This window comes from Erinaceus europaeus, chromosome 8, assembly GCF_950295315.1.
Source record: "Erinaceus europaeus chromosome 8, mEriEur2.1, whole genome shotgun sequence".
Classification (NCBI taxonomy): Eukaryota; Metazoa; Chordata; class Mammalia; order Eulipotyphla; family Erinaceidae; genus Erinaceus; species Erinaceus europaeus.
This window is the reverse complement of record NC_080169.1, coordinates 67603080-67625991: the sequence shown is the minus strand read 5'-3', so window position 1 is coordinate 67625991 and position 22912 is coordinate 67603080. Positions and strand designations below refer to the sequence as shown.

Here is a 22912-nt window from a genome sequence, read left to right as displayed (position 1 = left end):
GCTGTCTTTGTATTGCTCTGATAATCAGTGACTTGTAGCACTTTGTCATATGCCTGTTAGCCCTTTGGGTCTCTTCCTTGATGGTCTGTCCATGTCCTCATCCCACTTGTTAACTCATTTGTTAATGTTGCAAGATACAAAATTAATATGTAAAATCCATTTAAAATTGCATTTAAACTAGCAAGTAATAATAATGAACAAGGTAAAGAACCTGTAAAATATAAACTATAAGACACTGAGGAAAAACTACAGAAGACAGTAAATGGAAAATATCCAATGCTCACGAGTTGGAATATATATATATATATATAACATGTTTATAATACCTAGAGTTATCTTCATATTCAGTGTGATTCCTATCAAAATACTATGAAAATTTTCACCAAAATACAGCAGTCTTCAAGAATGAAAAGACTGCCAAGTGGGAGAAAATATTTATAAATCAAATTTTATAAGGTGGTAATGTTCAAGTAACACATAACATATATTCATTTAAAAATATTTTAAAAAATAAAATAATAAGTAGGTATTTTTATTTGGAAGAAGTAGATTTCTCTACTTTATAGGAGGAGATACAAGTTCATGTATTTTGTGTTTGAAAGTGATTCCAGTATTTTTAGGTCCATTTTGATTGGCATATAGTCATTTTAACTTTCCACTTTGTGCTTCTTTCAATTTTCACTATCTCAGGATCAAACACATATGAAGAAGCAGCTGCATATATTCAATGTCAGTTTGAAGACCTCAATAAAAGAAAGGACACAAAGGAAATATACACCCACTTCACATGTGCCACGGATACTAAGAATGTGCAGTTTGTTTTTGATGCTGTAACAGATGTCATCATAAAAAATAATCTAAAAGATTGTGGCCTCTTCTGAGTTTTACAATTCATGGTAAAATGCATTTTCAAACCAAATGAGTACGTCTATGTGAATCACTCTAGGCTAGAGTCTTGCAACAACACAGAATGTAGTACATGGCAAATGTATCTGGGACCTTACCAAAGTATTATGATTTTTTTTGTTTTGTTTTGTTTTGAACTAAAAGGAATAGAAAAGTGGTCCTGCAGTGTGAAAGTAAGGACAGTGTTAAAGCTGGGCTCTAGTGTATAGATGATTTCCGTGTAAGTGTAAATATGCAAATGTATGTATACTTGTATTTATAACTTTAGTTTCCATATTCCTTTAAGGTTTGAGGAATGATAAGTTACAATTTGAGCCTTTTGGCTATGGAAATAACAGAAATATTAGGTACTTTGTCCGGAAAGACAAGACTATTGCCATGTTTGCCAATTTAAACAGCTTTATTTATGTGTGTGTCTTGTAAAGTTTTAAGTACAGTAATTGATATTAGGAAATATTGCAGCCCTTACCTTGTTATATGTATACTTGTAGTCATAAAAATGTTATTTGTACAAACATTGCACAGACTATTTTAATAACATGGTTTCTTCTTTAAATTTAATCTGTTTTATGGAAATGTTCTTAAAGAAGATGAGCATACCTACCTTTGGATCAACACTATATGCATTTAAACTTTTCTTTCAGAGTGCATGTTGATCTTATTCCACATTAGATTTGATTAGAAAACTGAAATCACAAATTTTTGAAGATATACTATCTTAGACTTATAAACAATTTTTATTCAGTTGCTTTGTTCTCATTTGAAATTTTAACATTTGGATGGTATTCATGCATTGCCTTAAAGGCAGTGCTGTATTAATTTTATACACTTTTAATAGCTACATTTTATTTGTATAATTTTAGGTGGATGTTGAGAGCATTTTTCTGGATAAAAATTTGTCAGCATAATGAATTTTGAGATATTCATTTGTGTATTTCCTTTGGGAAATCTCAGTACCTAGCATACATAATAATTCCTTGTTAAGATGGTAGAAAGAAAAGTCTTTGAGTACTCTGCTACTGGTAAAAATTAAAGCTTTAAATTTACATATGTATCTATTTTTAGTTTCAAAGTTTTCACAAAATTAATTTTCCCAGAAATATTCAGATTTCCTTCACTTAGGTTTTTATTATTTCTTTTAAGATTATGCTATTATTTCTGAGAATGTAATGGGCAATTATATTTAGAAAATCAGTAATAGTATTAGTAAAGTCAGTGATCATTCAGATAAGTGTGCATATTAGCTACCATCAAACTTATCCAAGATTTATTCTTTTATTCACAGTGTCTCTGTGACCTTGTTTCAACAAATTAAACACATTCCCCACTCTTCCTTTAAAAGAAAAAAAAACTCATACTGAAAAAGTCCTTCAGTAAACTTTGCTGTTAAGTAGTAATAGTTTCTTTAGTTACATGTGATGCTGTCATTTTGTTGAAGTATGTATATGTGTGTAAGTAACCACGAACTGCATTTATCTTTGTTTCATTTGTGATTTTCTTCTTCTTTGTAATGTAAAGAAATTCAAAGTTATGAAAAAAAATCCTATATGTGTTAATTTAGTTTCTTTTTGTGCCTTTCATGGGAGTTAAGATTTCATTAATACTGCTGATGGAAGACCTATGTCCATATTGTGAAGTTATGTATGAAATTCTACTATACTATGAATAGATTTAAGTCATGAGAAATACAGTTTAAAAAGACACAAAAGAAACACGTTGATGACCATGATTGATGAATTCCTGAATTTTATCCTGTGTACTTGTGTTGCTAATAAGTCCTAATAAATTTTAATTTTTAAATTTTATATACATCTTGGCTAAACACATTTCATCCTGGAGCCTAAGTGCCAGTCTTTAGTGTCGTCATTTCTTCTTCATTTATACTGCCTTTTTGAAAATTTATTACTCCAGAAATTTGAGTTTTCCCTGCCTTATTCTTCTCGTGAAAAGTTATAACATTGGGAATAGCTGGCTGATATCCCCTTATAAAATCTGATTTTCTTATTCAATTCAGCATGCCCCAAACTAAACTCATCTTTATATTATACTTGATATTTATACTTGATACTTCTAGCCCTCAGACTTTGTCATTATGACTAATAAGTATTCTCATTCAATCCTTTAGTGGAAAACATTTTAGTCATTTAAAATGAGTACTATTTATCTTCACCAGTTTCTCACAATTCCTCACATGTGTTTTGCTTTTTATTTTTTATCTTCATTCTCAGTGTTTCCTGCTGAATTCCAGGGTTTGCTTAATGTACAGTAAAAAAAGTACTTGTTAACCCCTCATTTCTCTCTTTAATCCATTCAAATCGGATTCTTTCGCTAGTCCTTGGGCTTTGCGCCATGTGTGGTTAACCCCCCCCCCCAATTTAATTTTTTAATTTTTTTGTTGCCCTTGTTTTTTAAATTTTTGTTGTGGTTATTACTGTTGTTATTGCTGTCGTTGTTGTTGTATAGGACAGAGAGAAATAGAGGACGGTAAGACAAAGGGAGGAGAGATTGACACCTGCAGGCCTGCTTCACCACTTGTAAAGCGACCCCCCATCCCTGCAGGTGGGGAGCCGGGGGCTCGAATCGGGATCCTTAGGCCGGTTCTTGCACTTCGTGTGTGCGCTTAACCTGCTGTGCTATCACTCAACCCCCAATAAATAAATATTTGAAAGAAAAAAGTTTAAATAAAAGGGGCCAGGTGGTGGCACACCTAGTTAAGTGCACACACTACAGTGTTCATGGACCCTGGTTCAAGCCCCTGGTCTCCACTTGCAGGGAGAAAGCACATGTGATGAAGTAGAGCTGCTTGTGTCTCTATGTCTCTATCTCCCCTTCTCTCAATTTCTGTCTCTAATAATAAATAAATAAAATTTTTAGAAGTTTATGTAAATATTTTTAATGAGACATTATAATCTATAGCTATACTTCTGGAGTGTGTTCAACCTCCTCTGATCTGGAAAAATGAAACAATAGTGTTGAATAATATATATATATATATAATTATTATATAATAATATATATATATATGATATCAATCAAAGCCGCTTTCCTCTTTTATTTATGTATGATTAATGACAAAGAAAACTGGAGCATTTCTCTGGCTCATGTGATGCCAGGGATTGAACTCACAATATTAGAAGTGAGAATTCAATGCTTTGTCCCAGGCAGCAAGTTTCCTTTTATGTTTCATATTGTTCATTTAGGTTCATTCTCCTACTGAAAAACTTCTAATGAAATACTTAACTTTCTTACTGAATGCCAATAACAGTAACTGAGATAGATCAAAAAGACAGATTAATTAAGACGTATTAGATCAAGGTTTTTGATGCCTTCTGACTTCTTGTCTATCAAATAATAACAAAGAGCACAACCTTATTTCCAGAAAACATACAAGTACTCACCTATCTACTCTAACCTGACTCTAAATGATAAAACTTCCTTTTACTAAAGAAATATCCACTGACAGCATTGTGAGGAAGATGGAAGGCAGCTATTCAGTTCCACACATTTTTGTTTCTTCTGTGTTTATGAATCTTGTTAAAAATAAACTATTCTAGCCACCTTGTAAAAAATGGGTGGGTTGAAGGGGAAACAAAGTCAGATTTTGTAAGAAATGTGCTAGTTATCAGGTGGGAATGGTGACTTATTCACACCATGTATGGGTGTGAAATTAAGCCCCCTGAAATCTTAAAATTTTGTAAAGTACTGTTAAAGCACTAATAAAGGAAACTATTATTTAATTATATACCTGTATTTTAATCAAAATCTATACAAAATTTTAAATGAAAAATAAACAACTTCACTTATAGGCAACTCAGAAAAACTTCAATAATTTTTGTGTTGGCTGTTTTTTTAAGGTGTGTGTGTGTGTCTGTGTGTGTGTGTGTGTTTGTTTAACAGCCTCACTCCTGTGTGAGTTCACAATTCAAGGCCACTCTTTTTGTCATAAGCCATGCACCATAGCACTGGAGCTGAAAATTCAAAGTAAGATTTCTTTTTTTTTTTCACTTTATAGCTTTTATTTATAAAGCATTTCTGTATTATAATTACCATCAGTTTACAACCTTGAAAGTATTCAGATATTTTAATTTGAATTTTACCACTTCAAATAAAAGTACATATAACGTTTAGGTCTGTACCAAAGCTATTTATATTACCTAAGCACTCATTTTATTTTGAAAGGGATGAGCATTTAGGGACATTTTACTTCAGTATGTGCATAACCTCCCAGAGTATTTTGTGGTAAGTAAATTTAATAATGTAACTGACGGTGTTACCACTGCTTAATAAATTATTTCAAAGCTAAATGAAGCATGGTGGTAAAGGCCTAAACTTACTTGTCCAGTATGACTTCAAATGCTGATTCTTTTATCAATAAAATAATCTTGGTCAAATTCTCCAACCTTGCTATGCTTTTTATCATCAGAAGAAATAGAGAGATAAAATGTAAGACCATTCATCTTAATAGTTGTTAGTGTTTAACAAGTTCATAGAGTGTATTAAGTACTTCAGACATAAGCCTGACATGGAAAGTATGAACTTTATCACTTAATCACACAGAACTTTCAGTTTTATGTTGCCTTAGAATCATAATCAATGCTTAACCAGTAGTTGTTTATGCAAGATTTAAATGAGATGATTTAAAAACAAACACACAAAATCCTACAGTACCTTTATAGTTAACACGTGTAATGGGAGGGGGATATCATAATGGTTACACAAAGAGACTCCCATGCCCGAGGCACTGAGGTCCCAGGTTTATCCCTAGTACTACCATAAGCTAGAGCTGAGCTATATTCTGGTAAAAGTAATTAGTTAATTTAAAATAAAGCAATTCAAAAAAGAAAGAAAAGAGAAAGAAGGAAAGAAAGAAAGAAAAAAAGAGAAAGAAAGAGGAAAAGAAAGAGAACCAGCTCCTTTGGGGCCAGGTGGTGGTGCACCTGGTTGAACGCATGTTACAATGTGCACAGGGACCCAGGTTTGAGCCCCTGGTCCCCACTTGCAGGGAGGAAGCTTTCCAAGTGGTGAAGCAGGTCTGCCGGTGTCTCTCTGTCACTGTCATTCCCTACCTCCCCCCTCTACTCAGTTTCTGGCTGTTGCGACCCAATAAGCACAGATAATAAAAAAATAAAAAATAAAAAATAAAACACCTTGTAGAACTCAAGAGTTACATCAGTAGTACAGCACATGCCTTGCCTGCAGGAGACTCAGGGTTTGATCCCTAGAAATACATGGAAGTGGCAGAGAAACGCCTTGATAATATCTCTTTCTCTAAAATAAAATGAGTGACTCATTAGCAAAACAGCAAAAAACAACTTCTTTGTGTTTCACATTCATTTTGATATAGAAAATATGAGCAAGGAAAACAACACATCTCTTAAATCACCATCAGCACATTTCTCTGATATTTGAAACCAAATATATAAAATGTTATTTTCAGGAAAACTTGGGAAATTTTCTCTTGTAGCTGTTTTTCAGAACTGTATGTTAGTAGTTAGAATATCTTTATATCATTATATTTCATAATTCTATTGGCCAGCTTTCTGAGCACTTATTTTTCCCCTTTACCGGGAGATGCTTGCTTTGATGTGTCTATTGTGATTTCTATTATTTACCTGTATTTTTCAGTTACTTTAAAAGTTATGAAACACTTTTCTTCAAGTTCATAAATAAAAACAGCTATGGGAAGGAGCCTGCTTCAATCATGTTAAGCAGGACTCATTAGCCTGAACTCAAACATCTCTATTGTGGAATAATTCTTTTTTAAAATGGTTTTTTTTTAGTAAATTTATTTATTCCATTTGTTGCCCTTGTTTTATTATTGTAGTTATTATTGTTATTATTGATGTTGTTGTTGGATAGGACAGAAATGGTGAGAGGAGGGGAAGACAGAGGGGGAGAGAAAGATAGACACCTGCAGACCTGCTTCACCGCCTGTGAAGAGACTCCATTGCAGGTAGGGAACCAGGGCCTTGAACCAGGATCCTTATGCTGGTTCTTGTGCTTTGCGCCACCTGCGCTTAACCCTCTGTGCTACCGCCTGACTCCCTTAAAATGTTTTAAATATTTATTTATTCATTCCCTTTTGTTGCCCTTGTTGTTTTATTGTTGTAGTTATTGTTGTTATTGAGATCATCATGGTTAGATAGGACAGAGAAATGGAGAGAAGAGGGAAAGACAGAAAGGGGGAGAGAAAGATAGACACCTGCAGAGCTGCTTCACCACCTGTGGAGCTACTCCCCTGCAGGTGGGGAGCCTGGGGCTCGAACCAGGATCCTTACGCTGGTCCTTGCGCTTTGAGCTACATTCGTTTAACCCACTGTACTACCGCCCAACTCCCTGTGTAATAATTCTTAAATACAATATACATGGTAAAATATTTTCAGTTTCTTGGATTGATTAGCCATCTTTGTTATTTTCATAGCAATAAAGTAAATGGGAACACTCTTGTTGCAGTTCTTGAAATTAAGAGTGCTTGTAATTGTCAGAAAATGAGACAACAGCATTAGCAATGTTTGTTAAAAGACCAGTTAAAGATTTCAATGACTGTCTTAGCAGGTCATAACAATCACCACCAAGTAAATGAAGGTGATGCTGTTTGCTCATTTACATAGAGTTTCATCTGCAAAAAAAGTCCTGGAATAGAACTCTGGAAAATCTAGATCAGAGAAATTTCTTTTCCAACTGTGGTATCCACAAAGTAATTACTATTATTATTTTTTAATTTATTTAAGAAAGGATAAATTAATAAAACCATAAGGTAGGAGGGGTACAACTCCACACAATTCCCACCACCCAATCTCCATATCCCATCTCCTCCCCTGATAGCCCTCCCATTCTCTATCCCCCTGGGAGCATGGACCCAGGGTCCTTGTGGGTTGCAGAGGGTGGAAGGTCTGGCTTCTGTAATTGCTTCCCGACTGAACATGGAAATTGACTGGTTGGTCCATACTCCCAGTCTGCCTCTCTCTTTCCTTATGGGTGGGTCTCTGGGGAAGCAGAGCTCCAGGACACATTGGTGGGGTGGGTCTTCAGTCCAGGGAAGCCTGGCCGGCAACCTGATGGCATCTGGAACCTGGTGGCTGAAAAGAGAGTTAACATACAAAGCCAAACAAATTGTTGAGCAATCATGGACCCAAAGCTTGGAATACTGGAGAGGAAGTGTTGGGGGCTACTCACTGCAAACTCTAGTGTCCTGCTTTCAGGTATATATTTTGCACTAGATTATGGATACATGTGAACATAAGCTCTCTCTCACAGAAACTGGTCTATATCTAGGTTTTGGACTTTGTAAGAAAGTCAACCATCTGGGATGGAATTAGAGTATACTATGGAAGGAAAGGTCTCACCCGAGTAATGAAGCTGAAGGATTGTCATTCCACACATGAAGTCTCTGGACACAATCTGAAGTGAAGCATGTTGAGGTGGCAATCATTGTGTTGATTAGGTTGTGATTGGCAGATGCAATATTATTTGATATGGATTGGGAGAAGCATACGGGAAAGTGGGCCCTATCCAATGGTTCCAGGACTGGGGGAAGTAGAGGCTCCATAGTGGAGATGTGAGGTTCCTGGTGTCTTAGGGTTCAAAAAGACAATTGATAGTTAATGTTATCATCACATTATTTGGTAATTGGCTTAACTTTGAAAAGTCCTTTTGTTATGGTTTGCTGTACAGTACCCAGTATCTTGTATATAGCTCTGCTATTGGTTGCTTCTGATCTACTTGGTCTAGGCTTTTGAGAGAGTCCGCATATCAAATACACAGCCTATATATTAAAAAGACTCAGTCTGTGTTTTAAAAAACTTTGAGACATAAAATTAATTTCCCCCTCTCATATTAATTAACTAGTGATTTATATGACTACATTTTACTAGGAGTGTACATAAACACCATTCCCACCACCAAAAGACTGTGACACATCCCTCCCACCCACTCTCACCCCCCACTGGCCCAGGAATCTGCATGTCTACCCCTCACCACAGGGCTTTTACTTTGGTGCCCTACTTACAATTTGGTCAGGTCCTGCTTTTAGTTTCCCTTTCAGATCTTCTTACTCAGCTTCTGTTGATGAGTGGGATCATCCCATACCCATCATTATCTTTCTGACTCATCTGTTGTTGGGCACCTGTGTTGCTTCCAGGTTTTAGCTATCATGAATTGTGCTGCTATGAACATAAGAGTACACACCTCTTTGGTTAGGTGTTATGGAGTCATGGGGTATAACCCCAGGAGAGGAATTACTGGATCATATGGAAGGTCCATGTCTAGCCTTATGAGAGTTTTCCAGACTGCTCTCCACAGAGGCTGGACCAATTTACATTCCCAACAGCAATGTAAAAGGGTTCCTCTGTCCCCACAGCCTCTCCAGCATTTGTTGCTGCTGTCCTTTTTGAAGTATGCCATTCTTACAGGAGTGAGGTGGTATCTTAGTGTTGTCTTAATTTGCATTTTTCTGACAATCAGTGACCTAGAGCAGTTTTTCATATGTTTGTTAGTCTTTTGGATCTCCTCTGAGGTGACTGTTTTGTTCATATCCTCTGCCCATTTTGAATGGGGTCATTTGCTTTTTTGGTGCTAAGTTTGCTAGGCTCTTTATATATTTTGGTGATTAGTTTCATGTCTGATGTCTGGCATGTGAAGATCTTTTCCCATTCGGTGAGGGGTCTCTTTGTTTGTTTAATAGTTTCTTTGGATGTGCAGAAGCTTTTCAATTTGATGTAGTCCCATTGGCTTGTTTCTGCTTTAGTCTTCCTTGCAATTGGGTTTGATTCATCAAAGATGTCCTTCAGGTGTAGGTGGGAAACTGTTTTAACAATGTGTTCCTCTAAGTATTTGATTGTTTCTGGTATGACATCTAGGTCTTTGATCCATTTGGAGTTGATTTTTGTTTCTGGATAGATAAGGTGGTTCAATTTCATTCTTCTGCATGTTACAACCCAGTTTTCCCAACACCATTTATTGAAGGGAGCCTCCTTCTTCCATTTAATCCTTTGGGCCCCCTTATCAAAGATTAGATGTCCATATGTGTGGGGATTTATTTCTGGGCTTTCAATTCTGTTCCACTGGTTTGTGTGCCTATTTTTGTTCCAGTACCATGCTGTTTTGATGATGATGGTTTATAATATATTTTAAGGTCTGGGAGTGTGATGCATCCATTTCTGTTTCTTTTTCTCAACATGGTTTTGGCAATTCTAGGTGTTTTCAGGTTCCAGACAAATGATTATAGTGTTTGTTCTATTCTCTTAAAGAAGCTTGGTGGAACTTTGATGGGTATTACATTAAATTTGTATATGGCTCTGGGGAGAATATTCATTTTGATGATATTTATTCTTCCAATCCATGAGCATGGGATATCTTTCCATTTCTTGGTATCAGTTTCTATTTCCTTGAGTAGCAACTCATAGTTTTCAGCATATAAGTCTTTCACTTCTTTGGTCAGCTCTGTTCCTAGGTATTTGATTGATTTTTCTGAAACAGTAAAGGGGAGTAATTTCTATATGTCTTCTTTTTCAGATTTAGTGTTTGCATAAAGAAATGCCACTGATTTTTGTACATTGATTTTGTAGCCTGATACCTTGCTATATTGCCTAATACCTTCCAGTAGTTTTCTGCTGGATTCTTTAGGTTTTTCTATGTATACTATCATATCATCTGCAAATAGTGAGAGCTTGCCTTCTTCCCTTCCAATCTGTATTCCTTTGATTTCTTTCTCTTGCCTTATGGCTATGGCGAGAACTTCCAATACTATGTTGAGAGTAATGGTGACAATGGACAGCCCTGTCTAGCCCCTGATCTGAGGGGGGATGCTCAGCTTCTGTCCATTGAGTATGATGTTGGCTGTAGGTCTGCTATATATACACTCCACTATCTTGAGGAATTTCCCATCTATTCCCATTTTTTGTAGAGTTTTGAGCAGAATGGGTGTAGGATTTTGTCAAAGGCTTTCTCTGCATCTATTGAGATAATCATGTGGTTTTGGGCTTTGCTTTTATTGATGTGGTGAATGACAATGACGTACAGATGTTGAACCAGCCTTGCATTCCTGGGATGAATCCCACTTGGTCATGATGAACAATCTTTTTGATATGCTGCTGTATCCGGTTGGCCAAGATCTTGTTTAATATTTTGGCATCTATGTTCATCAGAGATATTGGTCTGTGGTTTTCCTTCTTTGTTCTGTCCCTATCAGCTTTTGATATCAGGGTGATGTTGGCTTCATAGAAGGTGGAAGGGAGTATTCCTGTTTCTTCAATCTTATATAAAAGTTTAAGAAGTATGGGTACTGTTTCCTGAAAGTTTTGTAGAATCATTTGTGAAGCCATCTGGTTCAGGACTTTTGTTGTTGGTGATATTCTTAATAACGGTTTCAATTTCTTTGTCTGTGATTGGTGCATTTAGATTTTGTAGTTCTTCTTGGTTCAGTTTTGGAAGGGCATATGCTTCTAGGAATTGTTCCATTTCTTCCAGATTCTCTAGCTTGGTCTCATATACTTCTTCATAGAAGTTTCGCAGGATTCTCTGGATTTCTGTGGTGTCAGTTGTGATATCTCCTCCATCGTTTACAATTCTATTAATCTGAGTCTTCTCTCCTTTTTGTTTGGTGAGTCTGGCTAGGGGTTTGTCAATTTTGTTTAATCTTTCAAAGAACCAACATTTGGCTTCATTGATCTTTTGTATGGTACTTCTATTTTTGATGTTGTTTATTTCTGCTCTAATTTTAGTGATTTCTGTCCTTCTGGTTGCTTTAGGGTTCTTTTATTCCTCTTCCTCTAAGTCCTTGAGGTGTGCAGTAAGGTCATTCATTTGAGCTTTTTATTGTTGTTTAATATGTGATTGTATGGCTATAAGTTTCCCTCTCAGTACTGCTTTAGCTGTGTCCAAATATTTTGATAGGTTGTGTCTTCATTTTCATTTATTTCCAGGAACATTTGAATTTCCTGCTTGAGTGAACCTCTGACCCAGTATGTTGTTTAGTTTCCAAATTCTGTGACTTTTAATAATTTTTCTGTTTGTTGTTAAATGTTAGTTTTACTCCACTGTGGTCTGTGAAGATACTTGGGATGATTTCATTGCTCTTGAATTTATTGATTCTGTCTTTGTGGCCTAACATGTGGTCTATCCCTGAGTATGTGTTATGTGGATTTGAAAAGAAGTTTTATTCCAGTTTTTTGGGATGAAGGACTCTGAAAATGTCCAAGAGGTCTAGTCTGTCTATCTCTTCATTCAATTCTCTTGTATCTTTGTTGGTTCTTTGCTTGTTGATCTGTCTAAGTGTGAGAGTGGGGTATTGAAATCTCCCACTATTATTGCATTACTATTGGTGTTTTTTTGAAATTCTTTCAGTAAGTCCTTGACGTATTTATATGGTCCCTCATAGGGTGCATAGATGTTAATAATTGTTAAGTCTTCTTGGCTGATTGATCCTCTAATCATTATGTAATGTCCTTGCCTATCTTTATTACTTTATTTAATTTAAAATATATTGTGTCTGAGATGAGAATGATTATTCCTGCCCCTTTTTTGTGGTCCATTAGCCTGTATGATAGTTTTCCATCCTTTCACTTTAAGTCTGTGTTTATCTTGTTGTGACAGTTGGGATTCTTGCAAGCAGTATATGGTTGGGTTATGTTTTCTGATCCATCCCCCAACTCTGTGCCTTTTGATGGGTGAGTTTAAGCCATTGACATTTACTGATATTATGGATTTAATGTATTGTGGTGCAATTGTTGAAAATGAATTTTTTTGTTTGCTCTGATATATTGCAAGTATTATAGTGATATTCTTGTTTATAAGAGGTCTTTTAGAACCTCTTTCAGGGCCGGTTTGGTGATGGTTGCCTCCTTTAACTGTTGTTTGTCTAAGAAGGTTTTGATACCTCCATCTAGTTTGAATGAAAGTCTAGCAGGATATATTATCCTTGGTTAAAACCCTTTGTCATTCAGGGCTCGATCGATATCTTTCCATTCTCTTCGCTTTTAGAGTTTGAGTGGAGAAGTCTACAGATAATCTTGTGGGTTTTCCCTTGTATGTGGCTTTTTGTTTCTCTCTTGCAGCCATTAGGATCCTTTCTTTATCCTTACTCCTTCTCATTGTAACTATGATGTGTCTTGGTCTATTCAGGTCGGGGTCGATTCTGTTTGGTACACTCTGAGCCTCTTGAATCTTGATGTCCTTTCTGTTATTCAGGTCTGGGATGTTTTTTTTCTATTATTTACTCTAGAATATTTCTTACCCTTCCTCTCTTTCTTCCTCTGGCAGGCCAATTATGCGAATGTTACTTCTTTTGAGATCATCCCATATATCTCTGTTGTTGTTTTCAGTGTCTCTCAATCTCCTTTTGAGCTCTTTCACCTCTTTCTTCGTTTTCTTTAAGTCATCCTCTGTCTGACTAATTCTGTTTTCTGCTTCTGTTAGTCTGCTTTCCCTTGCCTTAGCTTCTTTCTTCATTACAGATATATCAGCTTTCAGTTCTCTAATTTCCTCAAGATAATCAGTATTTTCCTTGGGGGTCTCAACTGTTGTTTCCCTAATACTGCCATACCTTTCTTCTAATGTTGTTTTTATTTCTGTGATTAATAAGTTTATTATTGCTTCTATACTTTTCTTATCTGTGGTTATTTCAGGTTGATTTCTAGTTTCTCCTGGGCTCTTGTCTTCATTCATTGGATTAGCAGTTTTATTTGTTTTTGATCTACCCATTTTTTTTATTTATGTTTTTTTTTATTTTTATGCTCTGCTGTTCCTCAGTTTTTGTGTCTTGTTTACAAGCAACACTGTACTAAAAACCTTTATGACTAATGCACTCACCAACCTCAGGAATTACAATAGCAACTGAAGCAAGTATTGAAGCAGTTTAATCACTACCAGTTAGCCAAAAAATGTCTCCAGTCTGTGAAAAAATAGCAACCAAGTCCAATTGAAGAAGAAAGAAAACAGAAAGAAGGGATAGCAAGAATAGACAGTTATGCAAATCTACTATCCACTGTATATTCTAGGGGTAACAAGAGGAGAAAGGGAAGTAGAGCAGAGATATACACATATTGACTCCACTCTGAGTCATATTTCTTCCCCAAAATAATTCACAAATTCAGAAAGGCAAAGAAGAAGGAAGGAAAAAGTGTATGACAAGATAAAAAAAAAAAGACAGAGAGAAACAAGAGAAAAGATAAGAAAAAGAGCTTTAATTAAAGAGCAGTGCAAGGAGGAAAGTTTTTTTAATTGATTATTTTTTTATTTTATTTTATTTTAATTATCTAGGAGGAGGAAGAAGGGGAGAGTCTGTAGAGGAGGTAGGAGTAATGAGACAAGTTCCTCTCAGAATAGATAAGATGCCCACTACCCAAGCAATGAAAGATACCCTAAGAGTTAATTCTGATCAACCTAAAGGGGGTTGGGGGGGGAAGATACATGCCTTTATATAATATTAGTAATAAAATAGAGCAGGGTAAAAAAAAAACCCTGTCCCAGATTGCCTCTAGCCTCCTGAGCAGAGGCAGCTGATTGTTAAGAAAGAAAAAGAAAAAAAAAAAAAAAACCTCAGGATTAGACAAGGATAGCAGGAATAGACAGTTATGCAAATCTACTATCCACTGTATATTCTAGGGGTAGCTAAAGGAGGAAGGGAAGTTGAGCAGAGATACTCTCAGAGAGCGTCCACTCTGAATCAAATTTCTTCCCCAAAATAATTCCCAAATGTGTATCAGTGAATTCAGAAGCTGTAGGATTAAGGGAGAAAGGATGACAAGAATGAGAAAAAGAAAAAAAAGAGAGAGAGAGAGAAAAAAGAAAAAGATAAAAAACAGTAATAAAAGAGCGGTGAAAGGAAAGAGTTTCTTATTTATTTTTTATTATTTAATTAGCTATGCGGCGGGGGAGGGAGGGAGTGGAGCTGCCTGAGCAGAGGCAGCTGGTTGGCTACTTAGAAAGAAAAAAGGCCAGAGGGTTCAGAAGGGAATAGACTTAGAATTAATGATACTCCCTGGTGGGACAGGAATCTTGGTAAAGAAAGAAGCTCAGCAGGGGAGCCTGCTAGGAGCTGGTCCCCAGGGACTGGTTATGGGAGGGGGAAAGGGGAGGAGGTGCACTTTGGGAATAATAATTTAAAAGAAAAAAATTTTTTTCCTTTCTTTCTACTCTATTTTTTAACCCAAATTAAGTTATAGTCACCTCCTTGGTGTCACTGCTAGGACCCCTTATTGACTGGCCTACTAAAGGGAGAAAATCCTACCGTTTCTAGTCGATGTGGTCAGAGCTCAAGCCACTAGCAGCTTCTCAGTCCGCCATCTTCCAGGGTATCCCACAAAGTAATTATTAAACTTAACTTTATTCTCCTACAAGTACACCATATATTACCAGGATTTTACTTTTTATTAAATCCACATTTTTATACTTAACTTTCACTAAAATTATGTATTTGCTCAGTTTTAATGTAAAGTTCTTTTTTTTTTTTTTTTGGTCTCCATGTTTATCACTGAAGGTTGGTGCCTGCGCTACAAATAAACTGCTCCTCGAGGCCATTTTTCCCATTTTTATTGGATAGGACAGAGAGAAATTGAGAGAGAAGGGAAGATCAGGAGGGAGAAAGAATGACAGAACACCTACAGACCTCCTTCACCACTTGTGAAGCAACCTCCCTGCAGGCAGGAGCCAAGGGCTTGAACCAGGATCCTTGAGAAGGATCTTGTGCTTTGTACTATATGCGCCTAACCCAGTGCTCTACCACCTGCTCCCATGCAAAGTTATTCTTAATTGACTGTGAAGATGAGATAACTGGAATTTTAATTATTTCTGTGAAGAAGTTTACATTTCAGCTTTACTCTTCTCAGTTTGAAAGTCAAAAAGACGTGAAGTCAAAGCTACATCCAGACTTTTAAAAAAATATATTGTATTTATTTATTGATGAGAAAAATAGGAGGAGAGAGAAAGAACCAGACATACTCTGGCACATGTGCTGCCCGGGATTGAATTCAGGATATCATGTTTTAGAGTCCAAAGCCCTATCACGACACCACCTCCCAGACCACCATTTAGACATTTTACTTTACTTTTCATGAATCAAAATTCTGTCTGTAGCCTCGGTTCTGATGACAATGAATGAAGAACCCACATTCACCTCCTTCTCCCTGTGCATGCACATGTCCTGCTACATATGGCACAAGTGGCTTTGAGGTGGGAGGTGGGGGACTAATTGAGTGTATCCTACCCATTAGGTAAATGAAAAAAAGATCATCAAAGTGGACAGGAGAGGCAGAAACTTACAAGCTCACTGTAAATCCCATCAACAGTGCAATATCCACAGAGGAAAATCAACCCTAAACTACCTTTGAGGAGTAAAGAGTTTGAGTCTCAGTATCAGATATCCCAAATTTGGTAGCTGTACTTAAGGATCAAACCCCCAAAACATCTAGCTGGCCTGAAGAAAGAAAAAACAAAGTCATTACAACTAGTCCTGTTGGGTCAGCAGAAGTTTTCACTTGGAAAGTGTGCCACTCTGCCATGTGAGTGGCATGCAACCTCACTAATGAGTCCTAGGAATCCCACGTCTCCAGTGTCCTACCCCACTAGGGAAAAATAGAAACCAACTGTGTGTATGGATTGACCTTTCAATGCCCATATCCGGTGGAGAAGCAATTATGAAAGCCAAACCTTCCACCTTCTGCACCCCATAAAAATTTTTGGTCCTAAAAATACTATAGTATTATTTTTTCCTTGAGCCTGAAATCTGAAATGCAGGTGGATCCAAGTTATTGTCTGGGGAGATGATGTCATGGCTGGAAAAAGGACCAGAAAGCTGGATATGGGAAGAGAGTAGCTCCCTAACATGGGAAAGGTGTATAGATATTGTTGACCGTAAACCCTATCCATTTGATGTGATCTGGGGCCCATATTCAGCTTAGGAGCCTATGTGACCTCTGCATCCCTATAGATCTGAGATCACATTCTGTGGTCATGAGTAGGAACATTCCAAGCTGCCCCAATATCAACCTATCTTCCTCAGGTGTAGCATAGAGTATGTTGTCCATCCCCCCTTCTGAGGATGGAACATTCTCTACTGTTGTTGTTCCAAGTTGAGGGCAAGGTCCTATGGGGGGCCCACAAAGGGGTCTGTTTTGTTCTTCTTGATAGAGATGACCAGTAACAGTAGAGAGATTTATTCAAGGTCTAGGCCCATCATGTCTGTTTGGGAATCTCAGGACTCTCCAAATAGGGCCCCAGCTGATGGGGTGGCCTGATAGTGACTAAAGAGTCATCATTAAAGTATGCTAGTCTCTTGCCCTTATTCAGCTTTTGCAGTCCTTGCTTTGATTAGGTTAGTTAGCTTTGGAGTGAGTGAGGAAAGTATAATAGGAAGTAGGTTTGGAGGTTATCTAAGTCTAAGTAGACACTCTTTCATTATGAACTTTATACTGACTCACTGAAGACTATTATGTACTTTTGCTTTCAGGTATATATTTTGCCATAATTTATGGATACATGTGAACCTATGCTCTATTTCATAGCCAGGGGTCCTTTGGAATATAACTAAAATATGCCTACTAGCTATCTACAAAACGGAGAGCCCTCCGCCCCCAACTCTTCATTTGCACTACTCCAGTCTTTTGGTTCATGATTAGTCAACAACTTGTTAGGCTTTATATGTTAATTCTCTTTTCAGCCACCAGGTTCCAGATGCTAGAATGATGCCAACCAGACTTCCCTGGACAGACAACCCCACCAATACGTCCTGGTGCTCCAATTCCCCAGAACCCCACCCCCCTAGGGAAAGAGAGAGGCAGACTGGGAGTATGGACAACGCCCATGTTCAGCGGGGAAGCAATTACAGAAGCCAGACCTTCCACCTTCTGCATCCCACAATGACCTTGGGTCCATACTCTCAGAGGGTTAAAAAATAGGAAAGCTATCAAGTGAGGGGATTGGATACGGAGTTCTGGTGGTGGGAATTGTGTGGAGTTGTACCCCTCTTATCCTATGGTTTTGTCAATGTTTCCTTTTTAGAAAGAAAGAAAGAAAGAAAGAAAGGAGGAAAGAAAGAAAGAAAGAAAGAAAGAAAGAAAGAAAGAAAGAAAGAAAGAAAGAAAGAAAGAAAGAAAAGAAAGGAAAGAAAGAAAGAAAGAAAGAAAGGAAGAAAGAAAGAAAGAAAGAAAGAGAAGGAAAGAAAGAATCTATGGTCTATACATCTAGAGTGGTGAAGAATAGGGAAACTTCCAATGGAGGGGAGGGGATATGAAACTCTGGTGGTGGGAATTGTGTGGCACTGTACCCCTCTTACCCCACAATCTTGTAGATAATTATTAGATCATTAATAAAAAAAAATCTGGCTCCTATTACATTAATGAAAGCTTTTGTACTGTGGCTTCTTTCACTGTTACTATGCCTCTCTGTCTCTGTTAGAAAAAAAAAAGTACTGTTGGAAAAATATAAAGCCTATAAGACATGTAACCATCAGACACAAATTTACAACATGGTGAAACTGTTTTTAAAGGAATATTGCTAAGGAAATCACCCACCTCAAAGCTCATGCAGAATTAGCCAACTGAAACATGTTCAGACTTTATACAAAAAAGATTTACTGGGCCTACTGAAATATTGTTAGGGGTGGAAAATGGCAGGCAGTATCTGCACTCTCCCTCTGCTTCTCTCTATCTCACTAATTATCTCCCAGAAAGGAGATTGTATCCTAATCTGGTGCTCCAGTTTGCATGGCTACCAAAGGATGTCTATAGAATATCTGGTTCTGAGTTTAGATTTAACACAGAGAACTAATAGTTATTAGCCATTTACTATCCTGGCAAGAGGCAACAGACCAAAGAACCAGTTTCTCTGTCAAAGAGATCTATCTACAGCTTATCTTCACAGATGCAACCTGAGAAGAAGGCTGCTTATTACAAGTATCTAAATGTTGTTTGTAAGTCTTTCCTGAGATCTCAGAGCATGTGTGTGGCCTTTGCTGGTTTTCTGTTTCCCTCTTGTGGTTCACAGACCCAGTATTTCCCTGAGGGGAGTGTGTACACATATATGGTGCTCCAATTTTTTTCGTTTGTTCTCCATAATCACTTGGTTTTGGTGGCTAGAATTTCTTGGGTGCTTAAAGATTATAACAACTGGAAACACATTATTGACCACTGTGAACCACAGAGAGAGCAGTTTGAAGCACACAATGTTTCTGTGAAAGAGATGTAAGTGCTTGTTTGGTAGTCTTTACTGGAGGTACAGCTTCAGGTTTTATGCACATATAAGGATTTCCTAATGTGTACTTCAGGAATGAAGGCCAATAAACTATCCTTGGACTTAGGATGGGACATACAGCTGAATTTTGTAATTTCTTCTCAAAGACACCTCTGGATAACCTGACATGGACCACAGTATTTACTACTACAGTCCCACGGAGTTAGTATGCGTTAATTAAAAGGTTGCTGCAGAGGCCTGTTTTCAAATCAGCTTGAATCTGGATGTTGAATAAGAATTTTCCTTTTTTTAAATTTATAAAATAGAAATATTGACAATACTACATGATAAGAGGATACGTTTCCCCACCCTCAGAGCTCCATATCCAATCCCCTCCCTACATAGCTTCCCTATTCTTTACCCCTCTGAGAGTATGGACTCAGGATCATTGTGGGGTGTAGAAGATAGAAGGTCTGGCTTCTGTAATTGCTTCCCTGCTGAACATGGGCATTTTAAGGTCAATTCATAATCCTAGTCTGCCTCTCTCTTTAGAGTGGAGCGGGGATCTGGTGAGGCAGGGCTCTAAGACACAAGGTGGGGTCTGTCCTCTGCCCAAGGAAGTCGGGTTGGCATCATGGTATGATCAGGAACCTGGTGGCTGAAAAAGAGTTAAGACATACTGCAGGACAAATTGTTGACTAATCATGAACCTAAAGGCATGAATATTGCAGATGAAGATTGGGGGTCTCTGTTTTGAAAAAAGCTAGTAGGTCTGTTTGAGGTATATTCCAGAGGGCTCATGAGTTCACTAGTTTTTGCCTTTGCCTGACATGTAATATGCAGGTGGACCCAGGTTATTGTCTGTAGAGATGGTGCCATAGCTGGAAAAAAGACTAGAAAGCTGGATCAGGGAAGAGAGTAGCTCCCAAATATGGGGAAAGTGTATAAATATTATTAACTGTAAACTCCACTGGTTTGATCTGACCTTTATGACACTTGGCACACTTTCAGCCACTATGAACAAAAAAAAATTAAAATAGGCTTTGATTAGACATCAAAGTTTCTGAGCTTAAGAAGGATTTTGTTTTTCTCAATTCAACTATTACTTTGTTGAGGAAATACTGATTTATACGATTTTTGTTGTAACAAGGGCACATTTCCCCAAGATAGGTATCAGTACATTACTAGGAGAGGATATTTATGAACAAAATTTTTAATAATATCTTATAAAAGCTATGAAGTGAAAAAAATGCATATATATATATATAGTCTGACAGTGAATATACATGGTGCCCAATAATGTATCCCTCATGAAATGTAAAGCTGACTTCCGTGTGCTAGCCCAATCTTCCAAATGTTGGACCTTCACTTAGCATAGCAAATACTGTAAAGGACCAGGTAATGGTACATCTGGCAGAGTGTGCACATGACTATAAGAGAGGAAATGGGTTCAGGCTCCCAGCCCTCACTTAAAGGGGCAGGGGAGTTTCATGAGTCTTGTAGCAGTTGTAGGTTCCTCTTCTCTCTCTGTCTCTCTTTCTCTGTTTCCCTCCCTCTCTCTCTCTCCGTCCCCCCCCCTCCTCTGTCACTCTCTACCAAAGGAAAAATACATATATAACAGCCATTATCCACGTCACTGGGGAGGACTGAAAATGTAGCAAGCCCAAACAGAGATGTGTTGCAAGTGTAAAATGTACATAAGAATTCAAAGATGAATGTAAAAAGCCACGAAGATATACATTACACTGTTACATATATTTAGTTGAATTTAGGATGCTTTAACTTTTCTCCTGCTTCTTCTTTGTTAATGTAACTACTGATATACATCAAAGTACTTGCATTATATTTCCATTTGGAAAGAGAATTTTTTTAATTCCATTTCTTTTGAGTGTATAGAAAACTTGCCAAACTTTAGAGAAACAGATGCCATGGATTAAAATCTAGGTTGTTAACTTGTGTTGGTATAAAATGGTATTTACTATGTGAGGGAAAGAAGGAGATATTTCATTTTCTCTTCATATATGCCAGCTACCATGAAAGAGAGTAATGCTCATTTTTAAACTCCATACTGAGTTTTTATTGATTAATTATCTGATTCTTTATCTGGAGCTCAAATACATGGAATAGATGTGGATCCAAAACTACTGGAACTTTACTAAGTTTGGTTTACAAACCCATCTCTTCAGTGTTCTCTAGTCAAATCACAAAACTAGTTTTTTTTTTAATGTTGTTATAATGTTGTGTTTTGTTTTTAGTATGTTTCAATTCCCCCAGTCAAATTCCCTTCTTCCTCCACACCTCCCACAGAGCTGGGCTGAACAGTCATGATTAAAAATGCTTCCACATTATTTTCAGAAAAAGTAGCTCCCTAGAACTGTGGAGGAGGACAGAAATTTGAGATTCTTTAGGACTTGAATCAGGATAGGATATCAAATATTCCAAGCTTTTTTAGTGTGTATTTTTTTTTATAAGGAGAGGAGATAACAATAAAATGAAATCCGTTCTGTAGATTTGATAAGGCCACGTGCGCTTATTTGCCTATCAATTCAAAATGCTAAAGTTTTTTTCCGAATTTGAGTTTATTATTATAATAACATCAAATTCAGAAAGGATAATATACATATATGCATATTCTAACTGAACTTGTTAGAGAATACATCACTCAATTGTGGGAAATGTGATGGCTTTCTCTTTGACAGAAGTGAAACAAAGAGAAGGTAATAGTCTTGGTGTCTAATTTCATTTGTATTTAGTTGAAATTATCAAAACACATATTTGAAGTATTTATGTATTTACTTTGGAAGAAACTACAATAATAAAAGTTGTTTTAAATTGCTCTAATATTCTGGAAGAAAATGTCTAAACATTTGTTTATATATTTAATAACATGAAGGAGAGAAAAAGAACCAGAACATTATTCTGGTACATGTGATACTAGAGATCAAACTCATACACACAAGTTCAGCACTGCGCCACCTCTAGGCCTATGAAAAAGACTAGTTTTTATATCAAATTAATCATTTGTTAATTGTTACTATATATCTAAAAAAGCCATACATTTCTCTTTTTATCAAATGATCTAAATTTTTAAAAAACATTTTTATCAATTCATCATGCTCGTACTTATAGAAGTCTTGTCTTCATTCTGATGATTTCACCTCTATTTCTTTTTTCTTTCTCTTTTATTCTTTCTTTTCTAACCACCATGTAAAAAGCATAGAATAAACAAGTAGATAGCACATATCTCGACTTAATGAAAACAGTATACTGTTTCCCATGAAAAAAAGCAGCATTAATTTTGTATCCTAATTTGGCAGAGTCCAAATTTATTATTTAGGTCTATGGCTTTTCTTGGCATAAGTGCATGGTCAATGAAAATTAATGGCTATTCTATTTCTAAACTGCAGAAGACTTCTTGCATTTGGCCAGCAGTCACCAAACCAGAGCTCTTTCTTAACATGGGTTATCTCAAAATTAACAACAAATTTGATTTAAAATATGAATATTCCCACTCTCCCACCTGTCAAAGATAACCATCATAGTTCCTATAAATCTTACAGTTTTCTTGCTTCTGTTTTGTTTGGATTTTTTTTTCTTTTTTGACAAATTCATGTAAGTCAGATCTCCAGATTCTACATATGAATGAAACTATCTACTAGTTGACTTTCAGCTCTTTACTTATTTTACTAAGCATAATCACCTCCAGTTCCATCTATTTTTTCCCAAAGTGCACAATATCTCATCTTTTTTTGAGCAATCTACAATTTCAGTGCAACCCCTATAAAAATTCCAATGGCATTTTTCAAGCTAATTGAACAGCCGGTCCAAAAATTTTTGTAGA

The 22912-nt window shown here is 36.7% G+C and overlaps 1 protein-coding gene across 1 annotated transcript in view; it reads left to right on the top strand.

The window, feature by feature from the left end:
- GNAI1 (G protein subunit alpha i1) overlaps positions 1-2711 on the top strand; it is a 75883-nt gene extending 73172 nt beyond the window's left edge. The window contains exon 8 of the mRNA XM_007536323.3: positions 691-2711. Within this exon, the coding sequence (XP_007536385.1) occupies positions 691-881 (191 nt within the window). The 3' untranslated portion in view covers positions 882-2711. The remainder of the gene's footprint in view (positions 1-690) is intronic.
- Positions 2712-22912: the final 20201 nt, after the last annotated feature.